This window comes from Zonotrichia albicollis, chromosome 6, assembly GCF_047830755.1.
Source record: "Zonotrichia albicollis isolate bZonAlb1 chromosome 6, bZonAlb1.hap1, whole genome shotgun sequence".
Classification (NCBI taxonomy): Eukaryota; Metazoa; Chordata; class Aves; order Passeriformes; family Passerellidae; genus Zonotrichia; species Zonotrichia albicollis.
In genome coordinates, this window is record NC_133824.1 from 49309553 (window position 1) to 49336399 (window position 26847).

General features: G+C 47.7%; 2 protein-coding genes across 2 annotated transcripts; one reads left to right on the forward strand and one right to left on the reverse strand.

The window, feature by feature from the left end:
• The first annotated feature begins 827 nt into the window (after positions 1-827).
• LOC106629631 (uncharacterized) lies at positions 828-7169 on the forward strand. Its single transcript, XM_074542205.1, has 6 exons — positions 828-1028; positions 1460-1580; positions 2659-2936; positions 3785-3877; positions 5120-5177; positions 6850-7169. Exons 1-6 carry the CDS (start codon positions 828-830, stop codon positions 6885-6887), a joined length of 789 nt encoding a protein of 262 aa, XP_074398306.1. The 3' UTR covers positions 6888-7169.
• On the reverse strand, positions 6113-25081 carry NAT10 (N-acetyltransferase 10). The gene is made up of 28 exons (XM_005491675.4): positions 24894-25081; positions 23360-23451; positions 22817-22988; positions 22405-22527; positions 22015-22076; positions 21635-21749; positions 20236-20343; positions 19561-19694; positions 19097-19190; positions 18635-18733; positions 17558-17694; positions 17333-17457; positions 16250-16400; positions 15811-15907; positions 14823-14939; positions 14630-14731; positions 14451-14525; positions 13899-14015; positions 13596-13729; positions 13084-13132; positions 12541-12634; positions 12333-12443; positions 11054-11226; positions 10847-10966; positions 10150-10248; positions 9703-9776; positions 8475-8558; positions 6113-7438 (listed from the first exon to the last, which is right to left on the reverse strand). The coding sequence occupies exons 1-28, from the start codon at positions 24999-25001 to the stop codon at positions 7345-7347; spliced, it is 3060 nt and encodes a 1019-aa protein (XP_005491732.2). The 5' UTR covers positions 25002-25081; the 3' UTR covers positions 6113-7344.
• Positions 25082-26847: the final 1766 nt, after the last annotated feature.

The following is a 26847-nucleotide window of genomic DNA, read 5'->3' on the forward strand; positions in this document are numbered from 1 at the left end:
AATTCTGTCAAGCCATAATTATCCAGGAGGAAAATCCATGTTGATTTATTCTATCTGTTGTAGAGTAGCGTTTTAGGAGCTGCTGATCTCTCCATGGTGAACAGCAAGATGGAACATGAATTTATCTTTTATCTCCAAATCAAGCATCATATCTAAAGCAAAGGGAGGTAAGACAAATCCCAGCTCTTATCCCTACACCAGGAAAAAAATACATGAAGGGAAGTCCCATTTTCCAATGCATTCACCTAGAAAATCTCTTCCTGGGACACAGGGAGCAGGTATTTATTCCTCAGGTGCTCAGGCTGGATAGGGAATGATCAAAATGCAAGAAATAATTTCATTTTCTCAGGAATTATCAGGAAAATAATGGAATTCCATGTGTAAGTGGATTGAGAAGAACTAGGAGGAAGCCTTGCAACTTATTTATGATTTATTTATTTTGATATGGTATTTCCCTTCTTAATGGCTTAAATATGCCCCTGCTTCCAAATGCATTGGCTGAACAGGGATACTGGTGCCATGAACTTGTGGTTTTTCTCTTTCAAGGAGAATTTACCTTTTATTGCCTGAAAGTTTTGTAACTGCTTGACAAAAATTAACATTCTTATCATTATCAATGGATTTATGTGCATTAAACACTTCAATCTAAAGACAGAAAGCAGCTGATCTGCATATAGAAAATGTTCAGTATGGCTGGAGAAAATGAGATGTTTGCATCTGAATTTATTCTGCAGGGCTTCACCACCCAAGCAGATCTGCTGGTGGTGTTTTTTGTCTTGTTCCTTGCCCTCTATGTGGTCATTCTCCCAGGAAATCTGGGAGTCATCATGTTGATCCAGATTGATCCATGCCTCTTCACTCCCACGTGTTTCTTCCTGAGCCACGTGTCCCTGCTGGACATCTGCTGCTCCTCCACCATCATTCCCCGGAGCCTGAGGGATGTTTTGGTGGAGAAGAAGTTGATTTCCTTTGCGAGATGTGTCACCCAGCTCTTTTCCTTCACCACCTGGGCCACCACTGAGTGCCACGTGCTGGCCCCATGGCCTACCACTGCTACGCGGCGACCTGCAGGCCCCTGCTCTACTCCGTGTCCATGTCCCAGAGGATTTGCATTGGGACATTGGCTGGAGGGCTCAGCTCCACTCTCCACACCATATTTCCATGTTCCACATCCTGTTCTGCCACTCCTGGGCCATCAAGCCCTTGGTTTGTGACAGGCCCTCCTCCTCCGATACCCACTCCAGCAAGGCTGTGGTGGCTGCCATGGTGGGGTTCAATATGCTGAGCACCACGGCTCATCCAGATCCATCCTGGTTCCTCTCTGTCCGTCCTGGCTGCCGCCTGTGGATCTGCTCAGTGGCCAGGCAGCACGAGGCCTTGTCCACCTGCGCCTCCCACCCGGCCTCCATCGCTCTGAGCCACAGCAGCTCCACCCTCACGGACCTGTGCCTGTCTCCAGCCGCTCCCTGGAGAGGACAAGCTCATCTCCCTGGGGTATTCCACCACTGCCCCCATGCTGAGCCCGTTCCTCTACAGCCCCAGCAACACGGACTTGAGGAACGCTGTGAGGAAAGCAAAGTGTTGGATCCTTGCTGCCATCCATGGCTCCTGGTCGGCTGAAAGGAGAGGACAGCCCCACTGCAGTGAGGAGTGTTAGATTTTGGACCCTCGGGAAGAGAGATTGGATATCAGACCCTCAAGAAGAGAGTTTGGATATCAGACCCTCAGGATCCCAGGGTTGTAGTCCAGACTCATCTTCCAAGCCATTGGTGCCATGGTGTCCCTGCAGCAGCACCGCAGGGAAGGGAGGAGACATCTGCTGGCATTGTGTGGAGCGCAGGAGCCGAGGGGGAACGTGGCAGAGCAGAGCCGGGGTGCGAGATGAGGCACCACCCTTAGGGACACTCCCTGTGCTGCAGGGCAGGAGCTGCGGAGATTCCAACCCTCGGGGGAGCTGCTCTGCCCTCCCTTGATTTTTCCCCCTTTTTGGGGGGGATGTCCATGTGAAAAGGGCTTTTATGGAAGCACCGAGCTGCAGGCCAGGGCACTTGGGCTCGTTTTGTGCCTTCTCTGGGGCAGAGGAAAATGAGATGGGGGTGTCCAAAGGGTGATGGTGTCATTGGGACACCCCAATGTCTGTGGAGGGGGAGCTAGGTGAGTGAGGGACGAGGGGAGTCAGGAGAGGTCCTCCTAAAACCCAGGGGAGGCTATAGCCCGAAAAAATGACAGAAAATTCTTGAGGGGTTTGTGTGTAAAATACTTAAAACTACAAAGATTCTCATTTTCTATATATTGAGAAATAATCTTAATTTATATAAAAATTGATTTTAAAATAACCCCGTTTGTCTGCTGTGTTATAGTCAAGATTTTAGACTGTAAGAAATTCTCAATATGGATCTGTAGGGTTTGAAAATACAAATAAAACCCTTGTGTGCGCAAATGAAACAATAAAGGGCTCAAAGAGGTAAGACAAGATGGTCTGTATGAAGGACCAAGAAACATCTCTGTGTATGCGGAATTCTTTCTCAGTCCTCACTCTGGAACACTCGAAATCCGGGATCTGCGATTGACTGAAATTGGGATTTATTGGCGCCTGAAATTGGGATTTTTTTGACCCCGAAAACCGCTGCGCATGTGCGGTGGCCGCGGCTCCCTCAGTACTGCCGTCTTGTGGACACACCCGGCACTGCAGCCCCGAGAGCTCCGGGCTCTTCCCGCGCCTCCGCCGGCACCGGGGCCGGGACATGGAGCTGGCCCGGGACAACGACGGGGACTGGCCGTGCGAGGCCGCGGGGCCCTCGGCCGGGACGCTCCCGGCAGGAACCGCGGGGCCTGTGCCGGGAATGCAGGCGCAGAGCCGGGAGCGGCAATGGCGGAGCCCGGGGAGCGGCGGGGCCGGGCCGGGGCACCGGGAGCGGTCTGCGGCGGGCTCGGAGGTAAGCGGGGAACGGGGACGGCCCCGAACGGGGACAGCCCCGAGTGGGCGGCGGGGACAGCCCAGGAGCTGCGGGCACCGGGTAGGGAGCAAAATGAACATTTCGGGTAAAATGTGAGTTAATGTGCGGGGGAGAGAATGAATGTTCTGAGGTGAAAGTGAAGCTATGAGTAGTGAACGTGGGGAAAGTCCCAGGCGGGATAAAACGGATTGTAAAATCCATGTGTGAAATCAGAGCGGTTCCAGCAGCTCCTTTCCAGTGCCCCCCAGGTGCTTTCATTGTTTGGTTTTCAGGAGGGAACACGGTTTGGGATGACCCAGCTTTGGAGAGTTCTGAGTTTTCCTTAGCTGTGCAGCGGTGTCAGGGTCTGGAGGCACTCCTGTTCTCTGGAGGAGGATGCCCTGGGAATGGCCTTATGTGGAATTTGGCTCCTGCTGAGTTCAGTCCAGGGACACCTTCCACCACTCCAGCCCCAAGTCTGTCCTTGGACACTTCCAGGGATGGGGCAGCCACGATGTCTCTGGGTTTATGGGCACAGGAGGGAGTTTCCAGCAGGACTGAGGCGTTTCCTTTGCTGTGCCAGCCCCAGCAGGGCTGTGGGAGGCAGAGGCTGTGGGAGCAGGAGCTTTGCCCCTGCCCCGGGGAGTCTCTGCTGTGCCCGCCCCAGCAGAGCAAACGTTTGTGGTTTCACATCCCGTTCCAAGGAGCTGCCGGGGCAGGAACGGGGATGGGCACGGAGCAGGGACGGTGCCGGGCATAGGGTGACATCCAGAAGGTGCCACCAGCCCGTCCCTGCTGCCCAGGCCGGGCTGAGCAGGCTGGTGACCGTCCCTGCGTTTGCTCCGCAGGGAGAGGAAGCCAAGCCTGGCGAGGAGGAGGATGAGGAGGTGTGGGAGGATGGTGACAGCGGCCACCAAAGGCTGGGGAAGGCCCAGCTCCAGGTAGGAGATACTGCCTTCCAAGGAACTGTCACTCCCAGCAGGAGCACCTGTGCTCACCTGGATCAGGGGCACAGGCAGGAGAGCCTTGTCCTGAGCCAGGGTTTCACTGGAGCGCGGGGCTCGAGGCGCTGAGGTGGGGCCGGGAACAGGACCCGGGCCTGGGGATTCGGGTCTGGGCCCTGCCGGTGTGTGCCGGGGTGTCCCGGGCTGACCCACTTCTCCCTTCTCGGGCGGGCTGTGGGGCCGCCGAGCCGAGGCGGGATTGGGGCCGGGATCGGGATCGCCGCGGGCGGGAAGAGCCGCTCCGGGACGGGCACGGACCGAGCCCGGCGCTGCCGCTCCCGCTTGCACCGCGGGGCTGCTCCCGCTGCTGCCGTGGGGAGCCGGGGCTGTGCCGGTGCCGAGCCCGGCAGGAGAGCGGCGCATTCCTGGAGCAGGCGCTGGATCGCGGCTGGAAGCGGGCGGGGCGCGGGAACCCCCCGAGGCCGCCGGTCCCGGTGCGTAGGAGCGGCGGTAGGATCCGCCTCGCAGCCCCTTTCCACGGGGGTGTGAGGCCGGTCCTACACAGCGGGACCAGCGGCACCTCTGCCCCGGCACCCGCTGAGCAGAGCAGGGCCCATCTCCCATCCTGAGCCCACTGCATCCCGGGGAATGAGCGGAGCTGCAGAGCCGCGGGCAGGAGGAGCTGCTCCAGCATAGGTGCTGTCCTGCTCCACCCCTGTCAGGTGAGACCTGATGCTTTCCTCCCTCTTCCCCCGAGATCTGTGCAACTCACAGTCTCCAATGGCAAAATCTGTTAGTAAAATTCTAGTTGAAATGTTTAATCTGTGTTTCCAAATCACGGAATATTGTGAGATAGAAGGGACCCACAAGGATCACGAAGTTGAGCTCTAAGTGAATGGCCCATCCAGTGACTGAACCCACAACCTTTAGTGTTTTCAGCACCCTGCTCAAAACAGCTGAACTGATCTCTGGGTCATCTGGAATTCCAGGCTGGAATTGGAACTGGAAGTACCAACAAGGTAATTCCTATGCCAATGCAGCTCTTTTTATGCTAATGCTGCTTTAAACACGAGCCCTTGGAATGTCTGTGGGGCAGAGCTCCATGGCTGGCACTGGACCATGGAGCAACACAGGTGAACTGCTGTGTGACAGCACAAAGCTCTTCCAATCACCCTGATTTCCTGCCCTTTCCAGGATTTCTCTAATAACTGAAGGTGCTCATGCCATGTCTTTTTCCAGGGAGAAATGAGCAAGACAAGTCCTGAGGGTTCCCTTGGTCCGTGGCAGAATTCTTCTGGTGAGTATTCACCTGTGGATGTAATGCTTCATGCAGAGCTGGAAGCTGGAACTCCAACAGGTTTTGGTGCAGTGTTCCCACTCATCTGCTGTCAGCTGGGAAGGGAAATGGAGTCAGACATACCAACTGGTCCCTGCTACCCAGCTGTGGCTGCCCCATCCCTGGAAATGTCCCAGGCCAGGTTGGACAGTGCTTAGAGCAACCTGGGATAGCGAAAAATGTCTCTGCCCCTGGCTGGGGAGTTGGAATGGGATGAGCTTTAAGGTCCTTTCCAACCCCCTCCCTTCCATGGTTGTACTGTCACCACCCCATCAGATTCTAGTCTGGAAGTGTGACACTTGGGAACAATCACACACCCAGATTTTTTAAGCTTGGGCCCCAAAATAACAAACTGCTGTCAAAAAAGGAAGGCCAGGAATTCAAAATCATTCCCTATCCCTATTTTTTTTTTTGTAGTTTTCCCATTTCCCCCTGGTCACCTCCACCACAGGGCTTGGAGCACTGGGAGCAGCCCTTTAGTGCCCACTTAAAGGTGTCTGAAGTGCCTGGCCCTAATTCCAGTTGGGAATGTCTTAGCTACCACTCCTCCTTCCTCTCCCTCACACCCCACACTGACAGCAGGGACAGCTCAGATTGAATGACTGACTGTGTTTGGAATTCCTTCTTTAAAATGCAGCACTGGAATATCTGGGATACCAGGCGTGTCCCTGGAAGCCACAGGTCAGAGGCAGAGACAGATGAACAATCCTGAACTGGTTTTCAGGGGATGCATCCCCAGCCTGTGGGGACTGCAATGCTGCTCCTTCCACTTGGGACAGCCAGGAAAAACATCCCCACCATGGATTTCTGACAGGAAAAACCTCACAGCTCCAGGATACTTGGCTTCTCCCAAATCCAGCCAGCATTCCAAGGAACAAACAAGGGGACAGATCACCTCAGGGTGCACACCACTATTTTTAATAATAACACCAAAACCAGGGAGAATTCACACTCACCTTTTCTCCTGGGCACAGCTCTCCAGAGCCTCTCAGTCCTTGCCTTCCATGCCTGCTCCTTTTCCAAGACCTCTGGAGCCAGTTCAGGGCAGGCAGTGGCCACCACAGCCCTGGCAGTGCTGCTGGGTGATCCCAGCCCCTCTCTGAGGGCTGCAGCTGCCCATGTCCCTGCTCAGGGATGTGCCACTGCCACCAGCTGTGCTGCCACACCACAGAGGCTTCCAAACCACAGGCAGGCACAGGCTGTGTTTGTTTAAAATCAGCCTCCTGGAGAAGAAAAGCTGTCCTTACCTCAGGATTTGCCAGGAAAAGGAGCTGTGAGATCTGCAGGTAAACACAACACAGCTGTGCCCTCAGCTGCAGGCAGGGCTCTGTTCCAAACCCCCACAGCAAAAAGCCAGAAGGATATCAGGGCACTGCAGCAGGGCTCTCAGGACTGGGATTGGGACACTATGGCAGAGCTCTGGCCTGGGTTTGAGGCCTCTGGAGTGTGAGAGGCAGCAGAACCCGAGTCACAGCCAGCCCCAGCTCCAGACTGGCATAGTCATTGCCAAGTGCTGGGAATTCAGTGCTTGGCTGCTCAAATTCCCCCTGAGGTCAGAGAGGAGATCCCACAAGCAGGTTTTGGTACAACAGTGCTGATTTCTGGAACCTGAACACAAAACTTTCCCCCACAGGCAAGGGGCAGCTCTGGGCCAGCAGGGAGGCACAGTGAGTGTGCAGTGACCACCCAGCCCCAAATACAAAGGACATAAAAGCCCCCTCAAGCTCCAAAGACCACCAGAACCAGCAGCTGCAGAGACCAAGGTGAGCTGCAGTGCTAAGGCAGAGTAACATTTCTGTCCTTTGTTGTCCAAATTCTTGTTTAATGAACCACAGAACCATTAAGATGCAGGAAGTTTACAGATCTGCCCTTCCTGGAATGGGAATTTTGGAGCTGCTCAAGCACTTTCATTATTCCAGTGCATTCCAGTTCCTCACTCACACGCTGCAGTCACCTTTCATATAAAAATCTTCACACAAACACTGCTCTTCCCACAATACAAACACTTGAAAGATGCCTCTCAGGGTTTTTCTTCCCTCCAAAATAGTCTCTTGCTTTAGAGGAGAACAGGGCTTTTTAAGTACAGACCCAGCACTTGTTCATTCAAGTTCATTGATTGGCTTTTAAGTCATTTCTTCTTCTTCTGCTTTAGATCTTTAGTTTTCTTAAATTTCTTCTGTTGTTTGGGTCCTCGTGCTGTTTCTAGTTTTCTTTTTTTCTCACTGGAAAACAGGAACAAAACATCTGTTAAAAATGCACTGGCCTTGCCATCCAGCAGGGAAATCTTTGTTGTAATATAGGAGCGAGGGAGAAAATTTAAACTTGGTGCTAGAAAAAGCACAAAGAAGAGCCTGACTTAGATTTTATAGTGTCCTGACATTCTCTAACCCAGAAGATCTTGATTTTTAGCTCTTGTCTTTTAGCTCTTGTGTTTGCTTTTCAAAACTTTATCTGTCCTAAATGTGGTATCTGGAATTTAGAGTACCTAGAAGAGAAACTACTGATTGTTTTAAAACATTCAATTTTGTCCCTGCACTGGATTTTGATTCAAGTAAACACAACAGGAATTCCAAGCTCTGATCTTTTTAAGCAGCTGCTAAGAGTCTCTCCTTCCTGGAAGGCTTTTGGAAACTTACAGCTCCCAGCATTCATGGAAAAAACCATGAAAGGGTGGAACAGAGATCACATAATTACTTGAGCTGTCAGGCACTCCAGGAAGGGGAAATAAGTGAGCAGGGAAGTCTCACCTATAAATCCCCAAGGAAAAAAATGGGAAAATTACATGCTGGGCATGGCAGAAGAAAGAAGATGGATGAGAATTAAGGAATTGTAGAAATACAGACATTTTCCAGGCTCAAGCTCACTTTTGAAAGAATTCTTTCCTGAATTTGCATTTTCTCCACTGGCACCTCCAGGTGCTCCCACTCAGTGTTAGATCCCAAAGCAAATTGGGCACTCAGGTGGAATGAGTGACCCAAGGGAGGAACGGTCCCAGCTTCTGTGTGGGATCAGGATCAGATCATCAGCAACAGAGCCAGAATTAAACATGTTAATGAAGAGAGGATCAACCTTAGAGCAACAGAGGAACACTGGGTAGATGAGCTCACAGCTGCTCACACCCCAATTCCCTCAGGAAAACTGAGGATCTAGCCAGGACACTGAGTTCACTTTTAACCCTTAGGCTTCACTCTTTTGGAAAACATTTAACAAAGCCAGCAGGAAGAAGAGAGATCTCTGGAATATTTCAAGTTCCTTTACCTTTTCAGGCTGACGACGGAAGCGTTCTGTCCTGCCTTGCTCAGCACCTCGTTCCACTCCTCATCATCCCCCCTGATAATGTACCTGAGTGGGAAAGGGGAAGGAAAGGCAAGTCCAGTTGTTAGCTCAGAGGAAAACAACAGAAAAATGAGGTGTTTCTACTGTCAGGCACACACTACTCTGCAAACAAAGCCACTGTGCCAGCACCCAACCAAACTGGATTTGGGAAACACACACCAAATCAGGCTGGCAAAGCTGGCATGGGACAGCTTTCCTAAATCAGTCTGGGAAAAAGTGAAGAGCTGCAGCTTGCTTTTAAAAAGAGAAATTAAGACAAAAATTGCTACTCAAATAAGCTCATGTCCTTTGGCCCTTGTCTGGGTGTTCAAGCACCCTGGAAATGACACCCAGATTTAAAGAGGCAAAACAGCTGTGTAGCAGAATGGAGTGACTGCTCTCCATCTCAAGTTCTTAGAGGTTTGGAATAGATAAGGCTTTGTCCACAGAGCTGAACAATGTTGGACAAAGCCCCACAAGTTTTCTACAACTTGCATTGAAAAGTATTCAAAATAGATTTTTGTGTCTCTCTCCTCATGGAGAACAAAAATCTGTTTCTGGCTGAGGATGAAAAAAACAGGAAACAAAGTCCAAAATGACAAAAAGGTATGCAGCACTATCAATGCTATAAAATAGAATTAATTTGAAAACATTCTGGTTGTATTATTTTCCTTATGTGACTGATTTACAAGTCACTTCAAATCACATCCATTCTTGTCCTTTCTCCAAACATGGCAACTAAAGGTTCAAAGAAGGTTATAATTCCTTCTGCCAGATTTACCAGAGACCAATTTAAAGCCAGGCCAGACAACTTCCCTGGGACATCAGCACAGTGTTTGTAAGACAAAAAGTGGGAGGGGAGAGGGAAGAGAGAGAATCAGTGGCATCTGTAACTCCTGTTGGTCCAGAAAGACAGAAGTCTGCTTAAGACACTGAAGTAAAAGCTTTGGTTTTAAGTAAAAGTCACTAAGACACTTTAGTAAAGCTCTGGTTGCTTGCCCTTTTTGTGTTGATTTGGGTTTTTTATGCTTTACCCACTGCTGACAATACACACTGGTTCTCATTTACTGATGGTCTACTGCACCTACAGCCTTGTGCACAAATCCCAGGAAGACCCAGCATTCCACCCAGGAAAAAACTGGATTTGAGACCCAGGCAGATGAATTCTTACTGTGTGAGGTCCATCTCCTTCAGCTTCATCACCTCCTGCTTGTGCTTTTCTTGGAATTCCTTTGCAGCCTCCTCCTGCAACAGGACAGCACAAGATGCTTTAGGTCCTGATGGCAACAATGACTTTGTAATGAGAAGAAAATACTTTTCCCCACAAATACATCCCCTAAACCAAATACCAGCTGGTCCTGAATAGCTTCTCTCTTTTATTTAATTTCACTTTTATGTTATTTGTACATACAGACTTGTAATTTTCTGTGAAAACCCCACACTGCAGCTTAAAGCACAACTCCAGCTGCACATAATGCAAACCTGTCAGGTTTTAACTCCCTTACAGTGCCAGATGTGGTGTGGAACCCTTTCCATCCAGGAAAATTTAATGTTTCTGCCCTCAGGTGAACACTCCTGAAGTGTTTACATATGAACCAAGAATAAAGTTTGTAATTACCAAATCATCATTTAAAGATTTCAGCGTTGGCTCCATCACAACATCCTTTGTTGCTGCCATCTGCTCCTCCACAGCTTTTTCCTGGACTGTGTTGAAGAGCTGAAAATGAAACAAGCCAGCACATGTAAGACTTGGTTTTTAAAACACCATTTATCACCTCTACAATGAACTCCTAAACCCAGACTTCAGGAGCTTTGTTATCCTAAACCTTAGAGAGAAAGAAAACCAGGAACCAGTTCCAAAACTTTACAATTATTTCAGTGGATTTCAAGTCTACCTCTAGATAACACTGGGAAATAATTTTATTTTTTTCCAAGGAAAGCTGAGATGCCACCAATGCTCTGAACAATGGCTCAGGCAACAAGGATTGTCAGCTCAGCATTTTGGTCAGGGCACTTCAACATGGAAAACTGTAAGATAAGCACTCTTATCTGGGAAATCACTACACAGAATCATTAAGTGGTTTGGGTTGGACGGGACCTTAAAGACCATTGAGTTCCAAACTTCCAACCATGGGCATTTAAATCACTGCCACACATTTTCCAGCTGGGATTTTCCCCGCTTGCCAAGTTTATGGTCAGTAAGTGGGGATGTGTTAAGGATGCCCAGCTCTGACCCAGCTCTCTCTTAGTGCCGTATTTTCTGTAAATTTTGGAATGATGGTCCCACATGGCCAAGGCTTGTCCTGAGCTCCCACCTGCACCACTTTGCGGATGATCCTGTTGAAGAGCCCCATCAATTGACTGCTGGGCAGCTCCAGCTCCTTTTCCAGCTGGTCCAGAGATTTATGCTGCAGGCCAATCCCTAGGAAAAGGGCCTGACGAAGAGACAGGGATTTCAGTACAGAGCAAAGACAGACACACATCCCCAGCTCACTCCCCAAATCCACCCTGCCCACACACACCGACTGTGCAGCAGAGAGGGAGATGTCTCCCATCTGGCTGAGGAAGAACATCCTGGCAATGGTGGGCACCATGTCCATGATGAGGTGGTAGTCCACCATGTTGCGGGAGTACATCTCCAGCCTCTTCAGGTCGTACGGGATGAAGGCTGACTCCAGCTCAGCACGGCTGAGGGCTGGTGGGAGCAGAGAAACACAGCAAGGTTGGCAATGTTCCTCAGTGTTTAGCAGGAATTCAGGTATTTAGTGATGCTGGCAAGGGGGGCTATTTACAGACATGAATGAGACGGGGCTGCTGCTGAAAGCGCCTCGAGCTGTTTTATTTTTCAGCATCAGTCTCATTTCATGATTATGACAATGGGAAGATGCCAGCAGCTCACATTCCAGGCAGCAGACCAGAAAACCTAATGTTACAACTTACTTTATAAGCTTCTTGACCAATCACACAAAGCAAAAGCACATTGACAGTAGTTCTATCCAATCACCATAGGCACACGTACCTTTGGTTAAAACAATGTTTGCTTATTTTGAATACAATACCTACTTGTAAGCCTTAAAACACAATGCACAGAGCTCTATTATAAAGTTTTAACCCTCCTAATATCTTGCTAGATATACTTTCTGTAGCTTAGAAAGCTATTCAGACAAGCATTAATACACAGGCCATTGTTCTATTTGCCCTTGCTTTCCTACAGTTTAAATACTTTTTCTGCTGACCTATCTCATGGCTGCTGCTTTAGCTCTACTCACAGTTCTGCTGTATCTGAGGCCTGCATCTTGCAGCTTTCCCAAAACCCTCTGATTTTGTGGATTCCCACAATTCCCCCCCTCTCTGTTCACCTAAAAAGAAACCTTCATAATCATGTAGTTTATTACTTGTGTTTTGTAGCCTTACTATAATATTTCTGCTTATTACCTGCTTAAAGCATGTTCTTGCTTGCACTAAGCATTGCTATATTACAACACAGCAATTTAATGCTGTGAAAGTCCAGTCAGTGGAAAGGGCATAAATTACACCTGACAATAGTTACAAGTCATTGTTCGAAGAGCTCTTGTCGATTCCAGGGTCTTAATTCAAAACTTTTGCTGTAAAAGAGGTTTGTTCCCTTGCTGCAGCAGGAAAACCCTCTAGAACCAGACACTAAAACCCCACAAGACACAAGTACCAAGTTCTCCCCAGAGGATTCTCCTGTTAAACATCTTGAGAAAACAGCAAATTGAGGTGCCAGGCTCCAGCCCTGCTCTGCCATGCACTTACAGCTGTCCCAGTCAGGGTACTCACGTGCTTGGGGCTGCTGTTTGATATTTTTGTTTTGTAGAATGTTCAGTGCCAAGGAGGGAGAGAAGGTGCTGAACTGGTAGGAAAGCAGGGAAAGGAAGCGCCTCCTAAAATCTACGGGGCAAGAGGACAAAATAAATTACCCCAGTGTAACAGAATAGAATAATAAACAGCCCAGAGGGTCCTTGAGAGTCAGCAGGATCAGAGTTACCTTTCCAGAAGGCAGTGAGCCAAGGTTCCTGCTCAGAGTCCTCTTCATTGAGCATCTTCAGCATGATGCAGGAATGCTCCCCTGTCAGGTCATTCTGATAAATAAGATACAGTTCTGTGATTCTGTGGTGGATTTTCCATCACCCCCGTGAACCTTTTGCAACTCTGCTCAGCTGAGGAAGGGAAATACCTTCTAAATCAACAACAACAGATGCATCACCTGCTATTGACCACCTCCACTTAATGGAAAACCTATGAACTTCTAGAATTTGGTAAATCTCAGCTATTTTACCAATAACTATATTAATAGCCCTCAACAGCTCTAAATTTTTACGTGCAAACTACTTGGAGGCCCACATTCACAACCCTAAAACTCTACTCCTTAACTATAGGCCCAAAGAACAAAAATGAACATAAACCAAGACTTAAAAGCAGCCTCAGCAAACCCTTCTGCCCCAAACCCCTTCTCACAGAATCTGCTGGAATGCATGCCCAGGGATTTCAGCAGGGCTGGGTTTTCACTCAGGAACAGTGTGGTACTTACAGGGGTCTGCCTCAGATAAACTGGCACAAATCCAGCACGCTTCCAAAACCTGGGCAAAAGAGGGAACACAGTGAGAATTATGGAGCTAAATAAGTAATAAATTGTGGTTAAACACAATTTATCTGCTGTACAAGGACAGCTGGTGAGGAGCAAGCAAAAGTCTCTATGACACACCAACAATCAGAGCAAATGAGCTTTCTGTCAGAAAGCAGGAACAGCATCCACCTGACTGAGGGTCCAGCCCAGGGGAGTGAAAAATTGTGACTGTAATGTCAAAAAATGCACAAACTTTGAAGGTGCTGTGAAAGGCATTTACATCAGTCAGGTAAAAACCAGCAGCTCTGAAGTCAGCAGCACCTCACGTTTCTACAGGTCACAGGGATGAGAATTTAACCACTCCCTACCTATCACAGGCTGTTCTTACTTCTACACCCTGGAAAAATTGGGCAAGTAAAGCTCATTATCTGTTTAAGATGGGCAAGATGTAACTGGGAAATAGAATCATGTCCTACTTGAGCAATCTGGGTGTCAGGCCATAAGACACCCCGAGATAGTCCAGGTGCTCAGCTTGTCTCTCACTCAGTTTGAGCAGCAAAGGAGGCAAATCTTTCCGGGGTGTCACAACCTCTTCTAATAAACCAACAGTCTGGAAAAGAAAGTGGGAATGGGTTAGCAGCAATCCCCACAGAAAGCTGCAAAGTAAAGCTCTTCTTCTTTATGAAAATCAAATCTGAGAATTTCCTCCTACAGAGTGGAGACTTACAGGGGAAATTATGCAGCTCAGCATGACAGAAAATGAAAAAAAGTTACCATACCTCACTGCTCACAGTTGTGATTTCTTTTGGCTTTTGAACTGTTTCTCCTTCCAAACATGGGAATTTGCCTTCATAGTACATCTGCAGCAAAGTCAGAGCTCTGCTGCCATAGCCCATCTGTGAAGAAGCAACAACACACTGTAAGCAAAACCAGGTCTCTGATTTTTAATGTCCTCCCCTTAAAACCAATTAACAATCAGCAGCGCAGACATCACTCAGTCACTGCAAAAATGCTTTTTTTGGCCACATGGCAGCTCCAGGGAGAAGGACAGTACAGAAGAAATCAGCATCAGCCCTGGTAGTTCAGGGCTGTGTGGTAATTCTTGGGGCTTAACTCTGGCACTCAGAAAATGCCAAACACTTGGTAAGGTCACAGCAAATATCCCTGGATTGTGTACGGTGGCTCGGGATGCTCTGGGAGCACTGGTTTGGTGCCCTGAGCTTAAAATGCTAAGAACTGGAGGAGCTGCAGTGTTTGCCCTGTTCTGAGCTCTGCCTGCAGAGCCATTTCCATTTCCCTGGCCCCACCAGAGCTGGCCCCAGGTACTTTACCCCCTGGTAATCCGGGTGAACCGCGATGCGAACCACGCGCCCGCCGGAGAGGCCCCCAAAATCTGGATCCTGGAACTGCACAGGGACAAAGAGCCCATTTAAGGACACTGCTGGGCACTCTGGAAACAAGATAAACATGAAATCCACCCTGGGTGCCAGTGCACAGCCAAATCACCCACCTGCTCTGAAATGGTCCAGGGAATCAGATCACCAGAGGCTTTCTTCCCCCTGGAGAGGCTGTTCATGATGGACTGGCGGGAGATCTCTCCCTCCATGCACACCTGCCAGGAAAGACACAAAACCATGAACACAGACACACAAAATGCTTCATCCTGCTCAACTAGACCAGGATCAAAACTGACACTCTCTTACCTGAACAACAGCCAGGACTTCTGGTAAGGAATTCTGGGTGGGTGGAACAGGAGGCAAAAGGCAAAAGAGATGATGGGCAGGGGCATCAGAGAGCATCTGGAGGTCATTGGGGGAGTTCTGCAGGGTGAAGACATCAGAAAGATCAAAAACTGTCCAGAGAATCACAGAATACCCTGAACTGGAAGGGACCCATCAGGACTGAGTCCAGTTCCTGGCCCTGCACACGCAACCCCAAAAATGATACAAGTGTGTCTGAGAGTGTTACCCAAATGGTTATTCCATGAGGAGAGCTTCAAAATCCAGCTGATTTCTAAACAATCCCTCTATTTTCCAAATTTAGAGCTATTAAGAAATTTGGAACTCATACAATACTGAGGGATGGAGGAGCTCCCAGGCCATCTCATGGCTGTCACATCCCCAGACAGCATTGGTTCTCCTCAAGGGAAATCTTGTGCTCTAATATGTATGCACCTGAACTTCATATTTTCACAGCTCCTTACCTCCTAAGTACCAAATCTCAATCTTTTTTAAAGCCTCAGATTTTTAGAACTCAGTAGCTCAGCGCTTCTGGACTTCCCCAGATTTACAGATTAACCCTGGTCTTGAAACCTTGAGAGGAATTATTCCTCTTTTCAGCCTCATAATAGTGCTGCTCCTGGTGAACTTGAGGCCACCAGAACATTGTAAAGAGAACTGCAAATGAGGTTCAGCACTGATAAAATCCTGACAGGCTTGGAGACTCATTTAGAATTTTAGTCTCCACTTTTTCTCAAGGCAAAACTATTCCAGACTATCTGAAAATCTAGTATGTGCAGCCAGGACTGAGGCAGAGATTTCAGAGAAAGGAGAACCCAGCTCTGTACACAACAAGAAGCAACAGAAGCTGTTTAGAAATGTCAACAAAGCTGTCATAACAAGCATTTCTGTCCCCAGAAAATTCCACACTGAAACTGGGAATGAAACTGGATGGAAGAAGCCCAAGCCATACCTTGTAGTGTGAAGCAACATAGAGGGCCATCAGCCTCTGCAAGAAAACTTCAGATGCTCTGTGGTAACAGAAGAGCGTGTCTCTATTTACATAGTATCTAAATACAAGGATTAAGGAAAATAACTCCTTGGGAACCAGGAAAAAGCTTCCTGTTGGTTTATTTTCAATATCTGGGCTTGCCTTCTTAGACTCCAACATCTTAATCTACAAGAATAAATAATGTTGGGCAGTCTTTGCAGCTTTCACACCCTTCACCTGTAAAGATAAACCTTTTGTAATTCCAACAAGGGCCTCCCTTCATGCAACTCTTCCTTGAGGTTGTCCCTGCAGCAAAACTGGGAGCACCCACCACCAGTGCCAGGGGTGAGGTCTTAGAGAAACAACTGTGCTGAGCTTATCCCAGCCATGAGCCAGGCTGAGAACCTTCCAGTGAGGATACAGGTCACAGGTGTCTGGCAGGGGGCAGCCAGAGATGATCCTGGTGATATTGAGGCAGTCCAAGCACAGGAGATCATTCAGCCACTTCTCCACGGGGTCCCCAGGGGCGTACCTGATGGACTCGTGCAGGGACACCTCGTGCAACGTGCGAGCTGCAGGGGTAAAAAAGGACACTCAGGGCTGGACAAGCACCCCACAGGATCCCTGTGCCCTGAAGGGCTCCCAGATTACAAAACTCAGATGCTGATTTTTCACCTCTAAAAAGCCTTCCATCTGAAACTTGTGAGGAAAACCAGCAGAGTTCTGTCATTTCCCCACACAACCCCTTCCCACTGCTGCAAAGTACATGGATGGGTGGGACAGCCATGGATCAGGCTGACAGCAGCCCCAGGACACACAGGCTGTGTGGGACACACAGGCCAGAGGTGCTGTTGTTGGGAAGGATGAAAGTTTGACAAGAAAGTCTCACATATATGTATGCTTAGCAGAAAGATTTTTAAATATAGAATCTGATGAAGGAATAGAGATGGAAATAAGTTTCGATATAGAAGAATTGCTGAGCCAATCTTGCTGGATAACCAAGGAGGCAAAAGGTGTGTTAGTCAGAAGGGGTTTTTATGGCTTAGAGCAAAGGATAAACCCACTTCAAACAAGATGTTTTTACTAAGCAGAAAGACAGCACAGGCAAACAAGCCTGCTGATGTTGCAAGTAGAAAAATGGTCTCAGAATTTTCCACAGCAAGAAGACTGAATAACAACTTCTAGCTTAAACTATAATGTACTAACTTTTAGTGATTGGAGAATAGTAACATGAATATTATAGTAGTTATGATAGGCTATAGATAATAGTTAAAGTATAGACTGCTTCTACTGTATTAAGATGCTCAGCAAAGAAAAGTATGCAATGCAATGTAACCTGAACCAAAGGGTCTCCAGGCCTGCCTGCAGCTGGAGCTGAGATCTGTAGGCACAGGCTCTGTCACCCACCACCCTGGACTGCTGGAACATCTTGGATGGAATAAACTGCATTTTAGAGAGCCGCCTGGAGTCCCACATCCCTCATTGAGGCTCTGACATGCTGTACCTGAGGTGAGCTTGGCAGTGGCTGTGGATTTGTTCTCTGCTGTCAGGGTCACCTGGCTCTGGGCGCTCTGCTGGCGGAGCTGCTGGATGAGCTTCAGGGACAGCGACCGCCCGGTGCCCTCGTACCTGGGAACCAGGACACAGGGAGCTGAAACAGGAACCACAGGAACCAGGCAGGCAGCCAGGGCTCTGGGGAGCCCCAGCATAGTGGCTGCTCCAGCCTCACCCATTGATGGTGGAAGCCATGAACACCAGGTAAGGGCCCAGCAGGTTCTTCACCAGGGGCAGGGGAATGGCAGCAGCTTCGTCGATCACCACGAGCTCGGCCTGGCCCAGCTTCACAGAATCAGCAGGGTGGATGTACTGCAAAGGAGGGGACACTGTCACTGCCAGCAGGGAAACACCAGGGTCCTCAAAGCTGCGGCCCTGGAAAGCTCTTTGCTGTCCCTGCTCTCCTCAAACACCAAGCCAGAGACTGAGATGTGGAAAAGCAGAAAGTCAGGAGAGGGTTTAGGCTGCCCTAACAAGGACTCACACATCTTGTGTGGCACAACTCCACAGGAATTCATCTGCAGAGGTGAGGAAAATAAAGGAAATCTAATCTCTAAAACATCTTCCTGCACTGTTCACTGACCTAGAACTGGCTGGACAGAGTTAAAGAATAAAGTAGGGATTTACTAAAAGGCCTCAATAGATCCACCCTGGCAGTACAAGAGACCAGCCAGGGCTGCACCCAAGATGGACCCAAAATGGTCACAAAACGGACAACTGGTCACGAGGTCTCTCACTTTTATAAGTTCTGGTCTATCAGCATATTGGAGTCAATTGTCCAATTACAGCTTTAGGTTATGAAGTTCCATCCTCTTTGTTTTTTACTCTTCAATTCACCGTTGTTTATGCTTTTTGGGCCTGAGGCTGTAACAGCTGTCCTTGGCTGTCAAGCTGGAAAAGGAATTCTCTCTGTGAAGAGACCTTACTAACACTTACTATGAAGCTCAGAGTTACACACTAAAGCAGCACACAATCTGAAAAATATGAAAGCTAAAACTTAAGGCATCACTCCTTTCACCTTCCTTTGCTTTTGTTCTGGGAGAAACCCATGAGGGAGCTTTGTAACCTACAAGTTATTATCGGAAAGAGAAGGTATTTTGAGGAAGTCACTCCCTGAAGATCTGCCTTCCAGCAAAACCCACCAGGACAGCTCCACATCACACAGAACAAACATGCTCAAAATCAGAACAACTTCAACACTGGCAAAAACTAGAGCCAGGAACAAAGCTGGAAAAGTAAGAATGCCAATTACCTGGATGGTCTGCCTGTGCTCCTTGAACACATTCACTCTGACCACTGCCTTGTTGAACTCTGGATTTAAGGACTGAACAATCTCATAGTCCAAATGCTCCTGGAAAACAACATTTTTAAACAATATAAGAAGCCAAGATGGAAGAAAAAAATAATTTACCATCATCATCATCAAAATAAGCTCAGACACTTATTTCACATTCTAATCAAAAATTCTTATAAAAGCTTCAAAGGCCTGAGAACTGGGAAATTATTTACTGATGTTAAAATCTGCTTCACAAAGAAACTGGTTTACCCTGCTTAAAAACAGAGAAAGAAACACAACTCTACCATGATTCCTTTTCTTGCAGAACATTGTAAAAAAGGTTGGTAGCAAGCTTATACAGCCAAAAGCACAGATGAGGTGTAAAACTTCCTAGCAGGAATGCTTGGAAAATATTGCAAAATAGTCTGCTCCCCTCACCTGATACTGCAGTGCATCAAAGCCTTTAAATATGAACTCAAAGAGAGTGTGAAGGTTGTCAGGGCTGGGAGATGTGACAAAGATATTGGAGTAACTGCAGAGAAAACAAACAAAACAAGAGCTGAATGCTTTTTTGAACAAATATTACCACATAAGTACTTAACAGGTTAGGTTTTTAACAGGAGGGGTTGACTTTACCTAATAACCAAAACACAGCAGATTCCTATGGACACTAATATTGATTTATGTGTGATTATTTTGAGTCTTAAGAAAAATTTGACAAAAAGACACAATGTTGCCAAGATATAATCTTGTATCAAAAGATATAAGATTAAAAATTAGGGATTTAAGATTGAATATTACTAATATATTCCAATCCTGTCATCTTAGTTGTGTTTTGTCTTTTTTTTTTCAACTCAGGGATGCAGATAAGGCCTGAGGGATTGGAGGGGGGGATCACTCACCCAAAAGCCACAGCTCCAGCAATGGCCAGCCCCAAAGCAGCAGATTTCCCTCGTCCCCTGGCTGCTGTTAATGCCACAGTGCTCCTCAGGGTCTTCTCAGAAATGGCTTCAATGAATTTTAGAACTGCTTTTGCCTGAGGATTAGAAAACCCCCAGAAAAGAGAGTTTGAGTTTCTTTCACCCTGAGTCCTGCTCTACCCAGAGAAGCTCAGCTCTGCCAGCACACCTGATGCCTTGGGGAGGCTGGCCTAGAACAGAGGCCAGATGGAGTTAAAGAATAAAGTAGGGATTTATTAAAAGGCCTCAGTGGATCCACCTTGGGCAGCACAAGAGCCCAGCCAGGGTTGCACCCAAGATGAACCAAAATGGCCACAAAATGGACAACCAGTCACAAAGTCTCTCACTTTTAAAAGTTCTGCTCCAAATTTGCATATTGGAGTTAATTGTCCAATTACACCTTTAGCTTATGAAGTCCCATCCTTGTTTATCTCTTTTCATTCTGTCATTGTTTATGATCTTGGGCCTGAAATTTGGATAATTTATCCTTGGTCTACCTACCTTGTTTTGTCTCCCTACTCTGTGAAGAGAGCTTGCTATCCCCTACTATGAAGCTCAGAACTACAGACTAAAGCAGCACAAAATCTGAAAAATATAAACCTGAGGCATCACACCAACCTGATCCAGGGTTTTGCAGCCATCCACCAGCACTCCCACAGGCTGTGTGTCCTGCAGGCTCTCCTTCAGCTCCCTCAGCTCCAGGTCCTGGGGCCCCAGGCTGTCCTCCTGTGGGCACACAACAGGATAAGCCAAGGGTATTTCAGCACAATCCTACCTTTGTGGTGTCTTCTGACACCTTTGGGCAGGCAGAGAAAAAGATCTGGAAGGAAAAGTTACCACAACAAAAATGTATTCCTCAAAACCATGAGAATTTATATGGACAGACATATGTTTAACAGTTAAATTTCGAGACATCTTCAGGAGAATGGTCACAAAGGGCTTCTCCAGTCCTGACTTCCCCAGGCTTCGAAGGGAAAATAGGGAAGGATTTTGCAGCACATAGTAATTACAGAATGGCATTGATAGGAAAAACAGATTAAATAAGAGTGCTCTGAATAATTTAATTCATTTTTTAGTCTTTGGACATTCATGATCTTTGTTACACCTCTCACATGCAGTGTCCAGGCAGGGGGAAAAACTTCTGCAGCACCAATACCAAAATAATATCAAGACCTTCAGAGCCAAACAATAAACTTGGACACAAACACAAAAACCAGTTTTAGATGGGAATGAAGGCTGATTTTCCTGGTTGTCACTTAAAATTCCAAAGGCACCAGCCTCTGCAGCCAACAGATAAGCATTTGTGCTGCTGTCAGTGTTGTTCCTAACAATAAAAGCAGGTTGTTTTATTTATTTATTTTTTAATCAGTGCCCTATTAGAATGTTTTTACCATCTCTGACAGAACCTGAACTGGTTATTTCTTCGGCCACACAGCACAGCTTAAATGCTTCAAGATTTCTGTTTAAAACTGGTTCCACTTTACTGCAGTCCACAACTGGAAGTGATAAAAGGATACACTTCTAGCAGTGCAAATATGTGTCTGGATTATCCTCAGGGAATTCTTCCTGGAATGTGACATGTGTAACTCAGAAACTGAAACAACTGCCACAACTTCCAGCTGTGTCCTGAGCCTGCAATATACTTATTTCCAAAGTGCTCTCCCACCCTTCAAATGCCAAAAAAGTATTTTTATTGGTCCATCAGCTTGAAATCCCTCCATGCAACCACAATCAAGCTCCACCTCACTGGGCTGAGCAGTACAGGAAAACTAATAAATATGGGCGAGCACAAAAAGAGATAGGACAGGAAAAAGAAAAAAGGCAGAATATAGAAAAAAAGCTCCCCAAGTTTCACCCACATAATTTTTGTAGAACGTTCTGCTTCCTCTCTGCAATGCCATCATTTGATATAAATCAGGGTGAAATAAAAAAACATTCTCTGTTTTTAAATCTTTAACACCCTGTGCCAACTCAGAGGGATTTGTGGCAGGGCAAAGGGCTGGGATCACTCACTGACCTGGGACTGGGGGGGCACAGGAGTGATGTTGGCAGCGTGGCTGGAGATGGGCAGGATGTTCAGCTGGTCATCGATCACCAGGCAGGTCTTGCACGAGGCCAGGGACAGGATGAACCTGGGCAGGCAGAGAAAACTCAGTAAAAACAGCAGCAGCACTCCCTGGTGGTTCAGCTGAACTCTCTTCTAAACACAGAGAATTCACAGCTCCCCACAGCTGAGTATTCACAGCTCCCCACAGCTGAGCTGCAAGTCCAGCTTCCAGAATAAGGCCTGTTCCAAGGCAGACCTGTGGGATGTTTTCCCATCAGGAACAGCCAGTGCTGCTCCTGGTGCTCTCCTTGGGCTGCCAGCCCAGCTCCTCTGCACTCTGAGCCACTCACCTCTCATTGAACCTCCCCACCACATCCTGGTGCGCCTCGGTCCTGTACCGGGAGTGAACGTCCTGAAGGAAAAAGGGAAGAAAACAGAAGGAAAATGTGACAGTGACATTTACAGGATTGTGACCCCTTCTTTCCCATTTTTATCCCTCCATTTCTATCCACAGCACATCCCAGACAGGATCCTGACTCTGTGGTGAAACACCCACATCTGCAGCATTTCAGAAATGCCTGAGTGTAACAAATCCCATCCCATCTCCTCCCACTGCTGATGAAGGAGCAGGAAAGATGATGGAAGGAGGATAACAGCCCATAATAGAATCAATAAATACCCACCCAGCATCCCCTCAATGCAGCTGCTGGCAGGGAACAGACCCTCTGTGCTGCACATACCATGGTCATTGTATAGAGCTGCTTCAGGGAGTTCATGGTTCTCAGCAGGATCACCACAATTCCACCACCTTCCACTGTCTCCACAGTTCTGGCCAGCAGGTTTGGAGTCAAGGCTTCAAAATCCTGGGCAGTAAAAAGAACCTCAGAGTTACCCAGAGTCCAGCAGAGCAGCTGGCTCCTACTGAAAGACACAGAGAGCCTAAAACCTTTATTCCTCCAAGTTTAATTCCCACTAAAATTTGCACCAAGCAATGCCCTGTTCCAACTCCCACCGAGGCCAACTCACCCTCACACCACTCGTGAGGGAAAAACAAGGCCACCAAAACTGAAGTGACAGAAGCCACAAACCCCATTCCTGCAACGTTTCAAGTGATTTTTGTAGAGCCCTTTAGGGAGTCAAGGCCCTCCTGACCTGCAGGACACACATTCCAAAGGTGTTCCCCAGGATCTTGTGGGTCTCGTTGTAGTAGCAGTAGCGGATGTTTGTGGCTGCAATGAACAGCTCGAAGGGATCATCATCCTTGATGTTCAGAGTCCCACTCTTAATCTTCTTCTGCAGCTGCCTCATCCTCTTCTTCCTGTGGCTGGAGGGGAAAAAAAACCATACAGGAGTTTTCTTGGGGAAGGGTTTAAGGGAAGTGTGCTCAGGCTGAGCCTGGAAGTCAGAGCTCAGTCCTAAATATGACTGAGGTGAAACAGCTGAGGAACCTCAGTTTTGAGGTTAAAAAAAGGTTAAAAAGGGAGTTTGGCCCAGGGTAGCAGAGTCAGTGTTAGAGCTAAAGGAGAAAAACCAGAGGTATTTTCTGCCAGTGCCAGCTCTGCTGTGGGATTTCACTCCTGGAAGCGCAGATTTGCCCCAGCTGCTCCAGGAACAGCCCTGGCTTCCCCTCCCAGCCCTCCCCTCAGCCTGCAGCCCTGGCTGCCCAGGGAGCAGCAGGATGCAGGGCTCTCTTACCTGCTGAAGCCCAGCTCCTTCTTGTAGCACCAGAGCACAGAGGGCCTGGCCTTCACCGTGGCCTTGGACAGCATGTGGTGGAGGATGACAACCTGCCAGGGCACAGAGCACTCACAAACAGCTCTCAGGGAGCACCACAAAGCAAAAAGTTCCTCTAAACTTGGTTTTACAGCTGCATTTCCATCGTGGAGAACACAGGGGCCCCTTGGCTGTGCCTGTGCCTGCTCCAGGGCTGCAGGACACTGGGTTTTACCTCCTGTGTCCTCAGCTCCCTTCTCTGCCAGAACCAACACTGCTAATTCCAGGCTAAACACAGTTTTGTCTCTTATGGATAACTCCTTCATAAGGATTTTCCAAAGTGGGCTTCAGTGAACACAACCAGAGCTGGGAGATGCCAGAACCCATCAGTAAATAATGCCAACATTCCTCTACTGCCACCTGAACAACTCATTATTTTCCAAGTTTTACCTTTTTTTTTAATAATTAGCTAATTTTATTTGCCCACAGACTGGAAATAAATGAATTATCAGCTACACAGCACTTAGAACAGAAGAGCAGCAGGAGCAGGGCAGGGATTGCTCCCCTCTGCTCAGCACAGGGCAGGGCAAAACCCTGGGCTCAGTTTTGGGTCCCTCACTGCAAGAAAGACACTGAGGGGCTGGAGCTTGTCCAGGGAAGGGAATGGAGCTGGGGAAGGGGCTGGAGCACCAGGAATGGCTGAGGGAGCTGGGAAAGGACTCAGCCTGGAGAAAAGGGGCCTCAGGGGGACCTTAGTGCTCTGCACAGATCCTGATGGAAAAGGGCAGCCAGGTCGGGCTCGGCTCCCAGGAACAAGGGACAAGAGGAGAGGAAAAGGCCTCAGGCTGTGCCAGGGGAGGTTTAGGTTGGTTTTAAGGCAAAATTTCTTCCTTGAGTGGGCTGTTGAGTCCCCATCCCTGCAGGGATTAAAAAGCCCCGCAGATGTGGCACTTGGGGACATGGGCTGGCGCTGCCTTGGCCTTGCTGGACTCAGCGGTCTGGGAGGGCTTTTCCACCCCCAACAACTCTGTAATTTAGTGAATGGACTTGTCCTAAACCACCGCGCGTTTGCCGAGCTGTTCTTTCCCCTCCCCACTTGAAAAACACAAGGCCAGATTCCCCAAAGAAAAACGAGTTTAGCACTGAATTTCCTTCACACAACTTCAGCAGGTTCATCTGCGAGACAACTCAAAGCCCACCCCGAGAGAGAAACCACCACAGGGCAGAACCGAGGGGGAAAAAACTACAGCCAGCCGGAAAGTTTAAGTTACAAAACAAGTTAAAAAACCAAACCAAGCCCACACACCGCAGCCTGTCCTGAGCACCATTTGCCGTTCAGGAGTTTCCCAGCCGGGAGATGCCCTAGGGGGGGTCTCACACACCATTTCCAACCCCGTCCCTGTGAGTTCCCTCCCCTCAGTCCCCGCTGCTCTGCCTGGGGCTGCCAGGATTCCACTCCCGCTGGAGAGAGCGGAGCAGGGCCCGAGGAGCCGCGGCAGCTCCGGTACGGCCGTACCTGGTCCTTGCCGCGGTCTCCCACCACCACGAACAGGCTCCGCTGCCGCTCCGCCACGCCGTTCTCGATGAGGACGCGGATGCGGTTGTCCACCTTGCGGCGCTGCATGGCTGCGGCTCCCGGAGCTCTCCCGGCTCCCTCTCCCCGCTCTCCCGCGGCCCCTCCCCGCTCCCGCTGCCCCCGCACCACGTGGGAGCCGCCTGGGCCCGGCCGCGAGCGCCGCGCGGTGCGGGAGGACCCCGGGGCTGCCCGCGCAGGCCGCCTGCGCGACCCAGGTGTATTTCTAAATACACATTTCTGTAAAATCGCACATAAAACACACATATATACGCTGCTCTGTGTGTCGAGGTCTCAAGTAGAGTAACTGAAAGTAGCTTTCCACATGGGGAAGGATTTCTGTGCCCAGCCGGCTCCCAAAATCCCTGCGAGACACAGAGCAGCCCCTACTGCCCACAGCTTTCCTCTTCCTTTTTCCTTTTCTTTTTCCTTTCCTTGAAATTCCCTTCCCTTCCCTTTTTAATTTTTTTTGCGATTTATTCTAAACAAATCCTGCCTCTGACCCCTCCAGGCGTGTGGGCACAAAGAGCAGGTTTTATAAATTTTAAATTTTTGATTTTATAAAGATAATTCCATTTCCACACCTGCCAACTCTGAGTCTGGGTGGCCTTTCCTCCGGGGGGAGAGATGACAAAACCAAATATTTATACACATATATACACGCATATGCATATAAATATAAATAAATAAAAAATCGATGATATCTATATATATATAATATCTAGATATATAAGATATAATATAAAACTTATAACATTTATATTTATCTATTATATTTCTAATATTTAGAAATATATGTTATATATATTTTTATATATATATTAAAGGGCATTTGGAGGCAGTTTCCTAAGGAAACAAGAGTGCAGAGAGCAAACAGAACACATCCAGTAAAGAACAGATCTTTAGGATTCATTGAGGACACTCAGCCACCCCCAGGGAATATCAATATCAAGAATCCTGCTCCTCAGGAAGAGGAGGGAGCTGCTGACATTTATATCTGCTTCTTAATAAATCCACCAGAGCTGTTGGAAAGTTTTCCCTACAAAATCCCAAGCTGCACAGCCATGGAGCAGCAACAAGAAAACGACTTATCTATCAACCTGAGCTGAAATTCCAGTGAGGTTTCAGAAACATGGAATTTTATTCTCAAGCTGTTCTAACCTTTCAATACCAAAGTTGAGCCCAGCTATTTGCATAGATAGATTTATTCTTAGCTTTTAATACTGCCTTTTTTTAACTTGAACACAAACAATGAAGTATTTAAAACCAGGTGACAGCGTAGGAAAAATGTGTTTAATACCACTGGATGTATTTGGGGTGGTTTCCAAATATAACAAAAATATGATAAAAATACTGAATTAATAATCATAAAGGCTGTAAAACAATTTTCTTTTAGGCGAACCCAGTTAAATCCAGTCACTGAGACAAAACCACCAATGCAACAGAAGTGTAGCAAGACAATCCCTTTAGGTATGAAATATTTGTTAAAAGGGAAGGACATAAAACATTTAAATAGATTTATTTGTCAAGTGTTTACATAAGCCATGGACCAATTTGTTCCCAACGCTGAGTTTAAGAACTGCAAAGACATATATACAGGTATGTTTAAGGCCATCAGAAAATTTAAACCTGACAACAAACTAAAAATTCTCAACGCTTATTTTATGTGCTAGAAGCATTACTAAAATTCATTCTAAAATCCAAGAGCTTCAAAAGAGGAAGTACATTTTCATTTCTCAAAAGTCTAACAGATATTTCCTAAGATTTAGCTTGAGACCAAAATTCCAGGTGTCCTCTTGATCCTTCCTTGGGTAGAAATGGGCCAGCAGGGTTGGAACTGAGCCAGTGACACCCTTCTGACTCTTCTAGGAGTATTAAAAAGAGAGGGGAAAAGAAT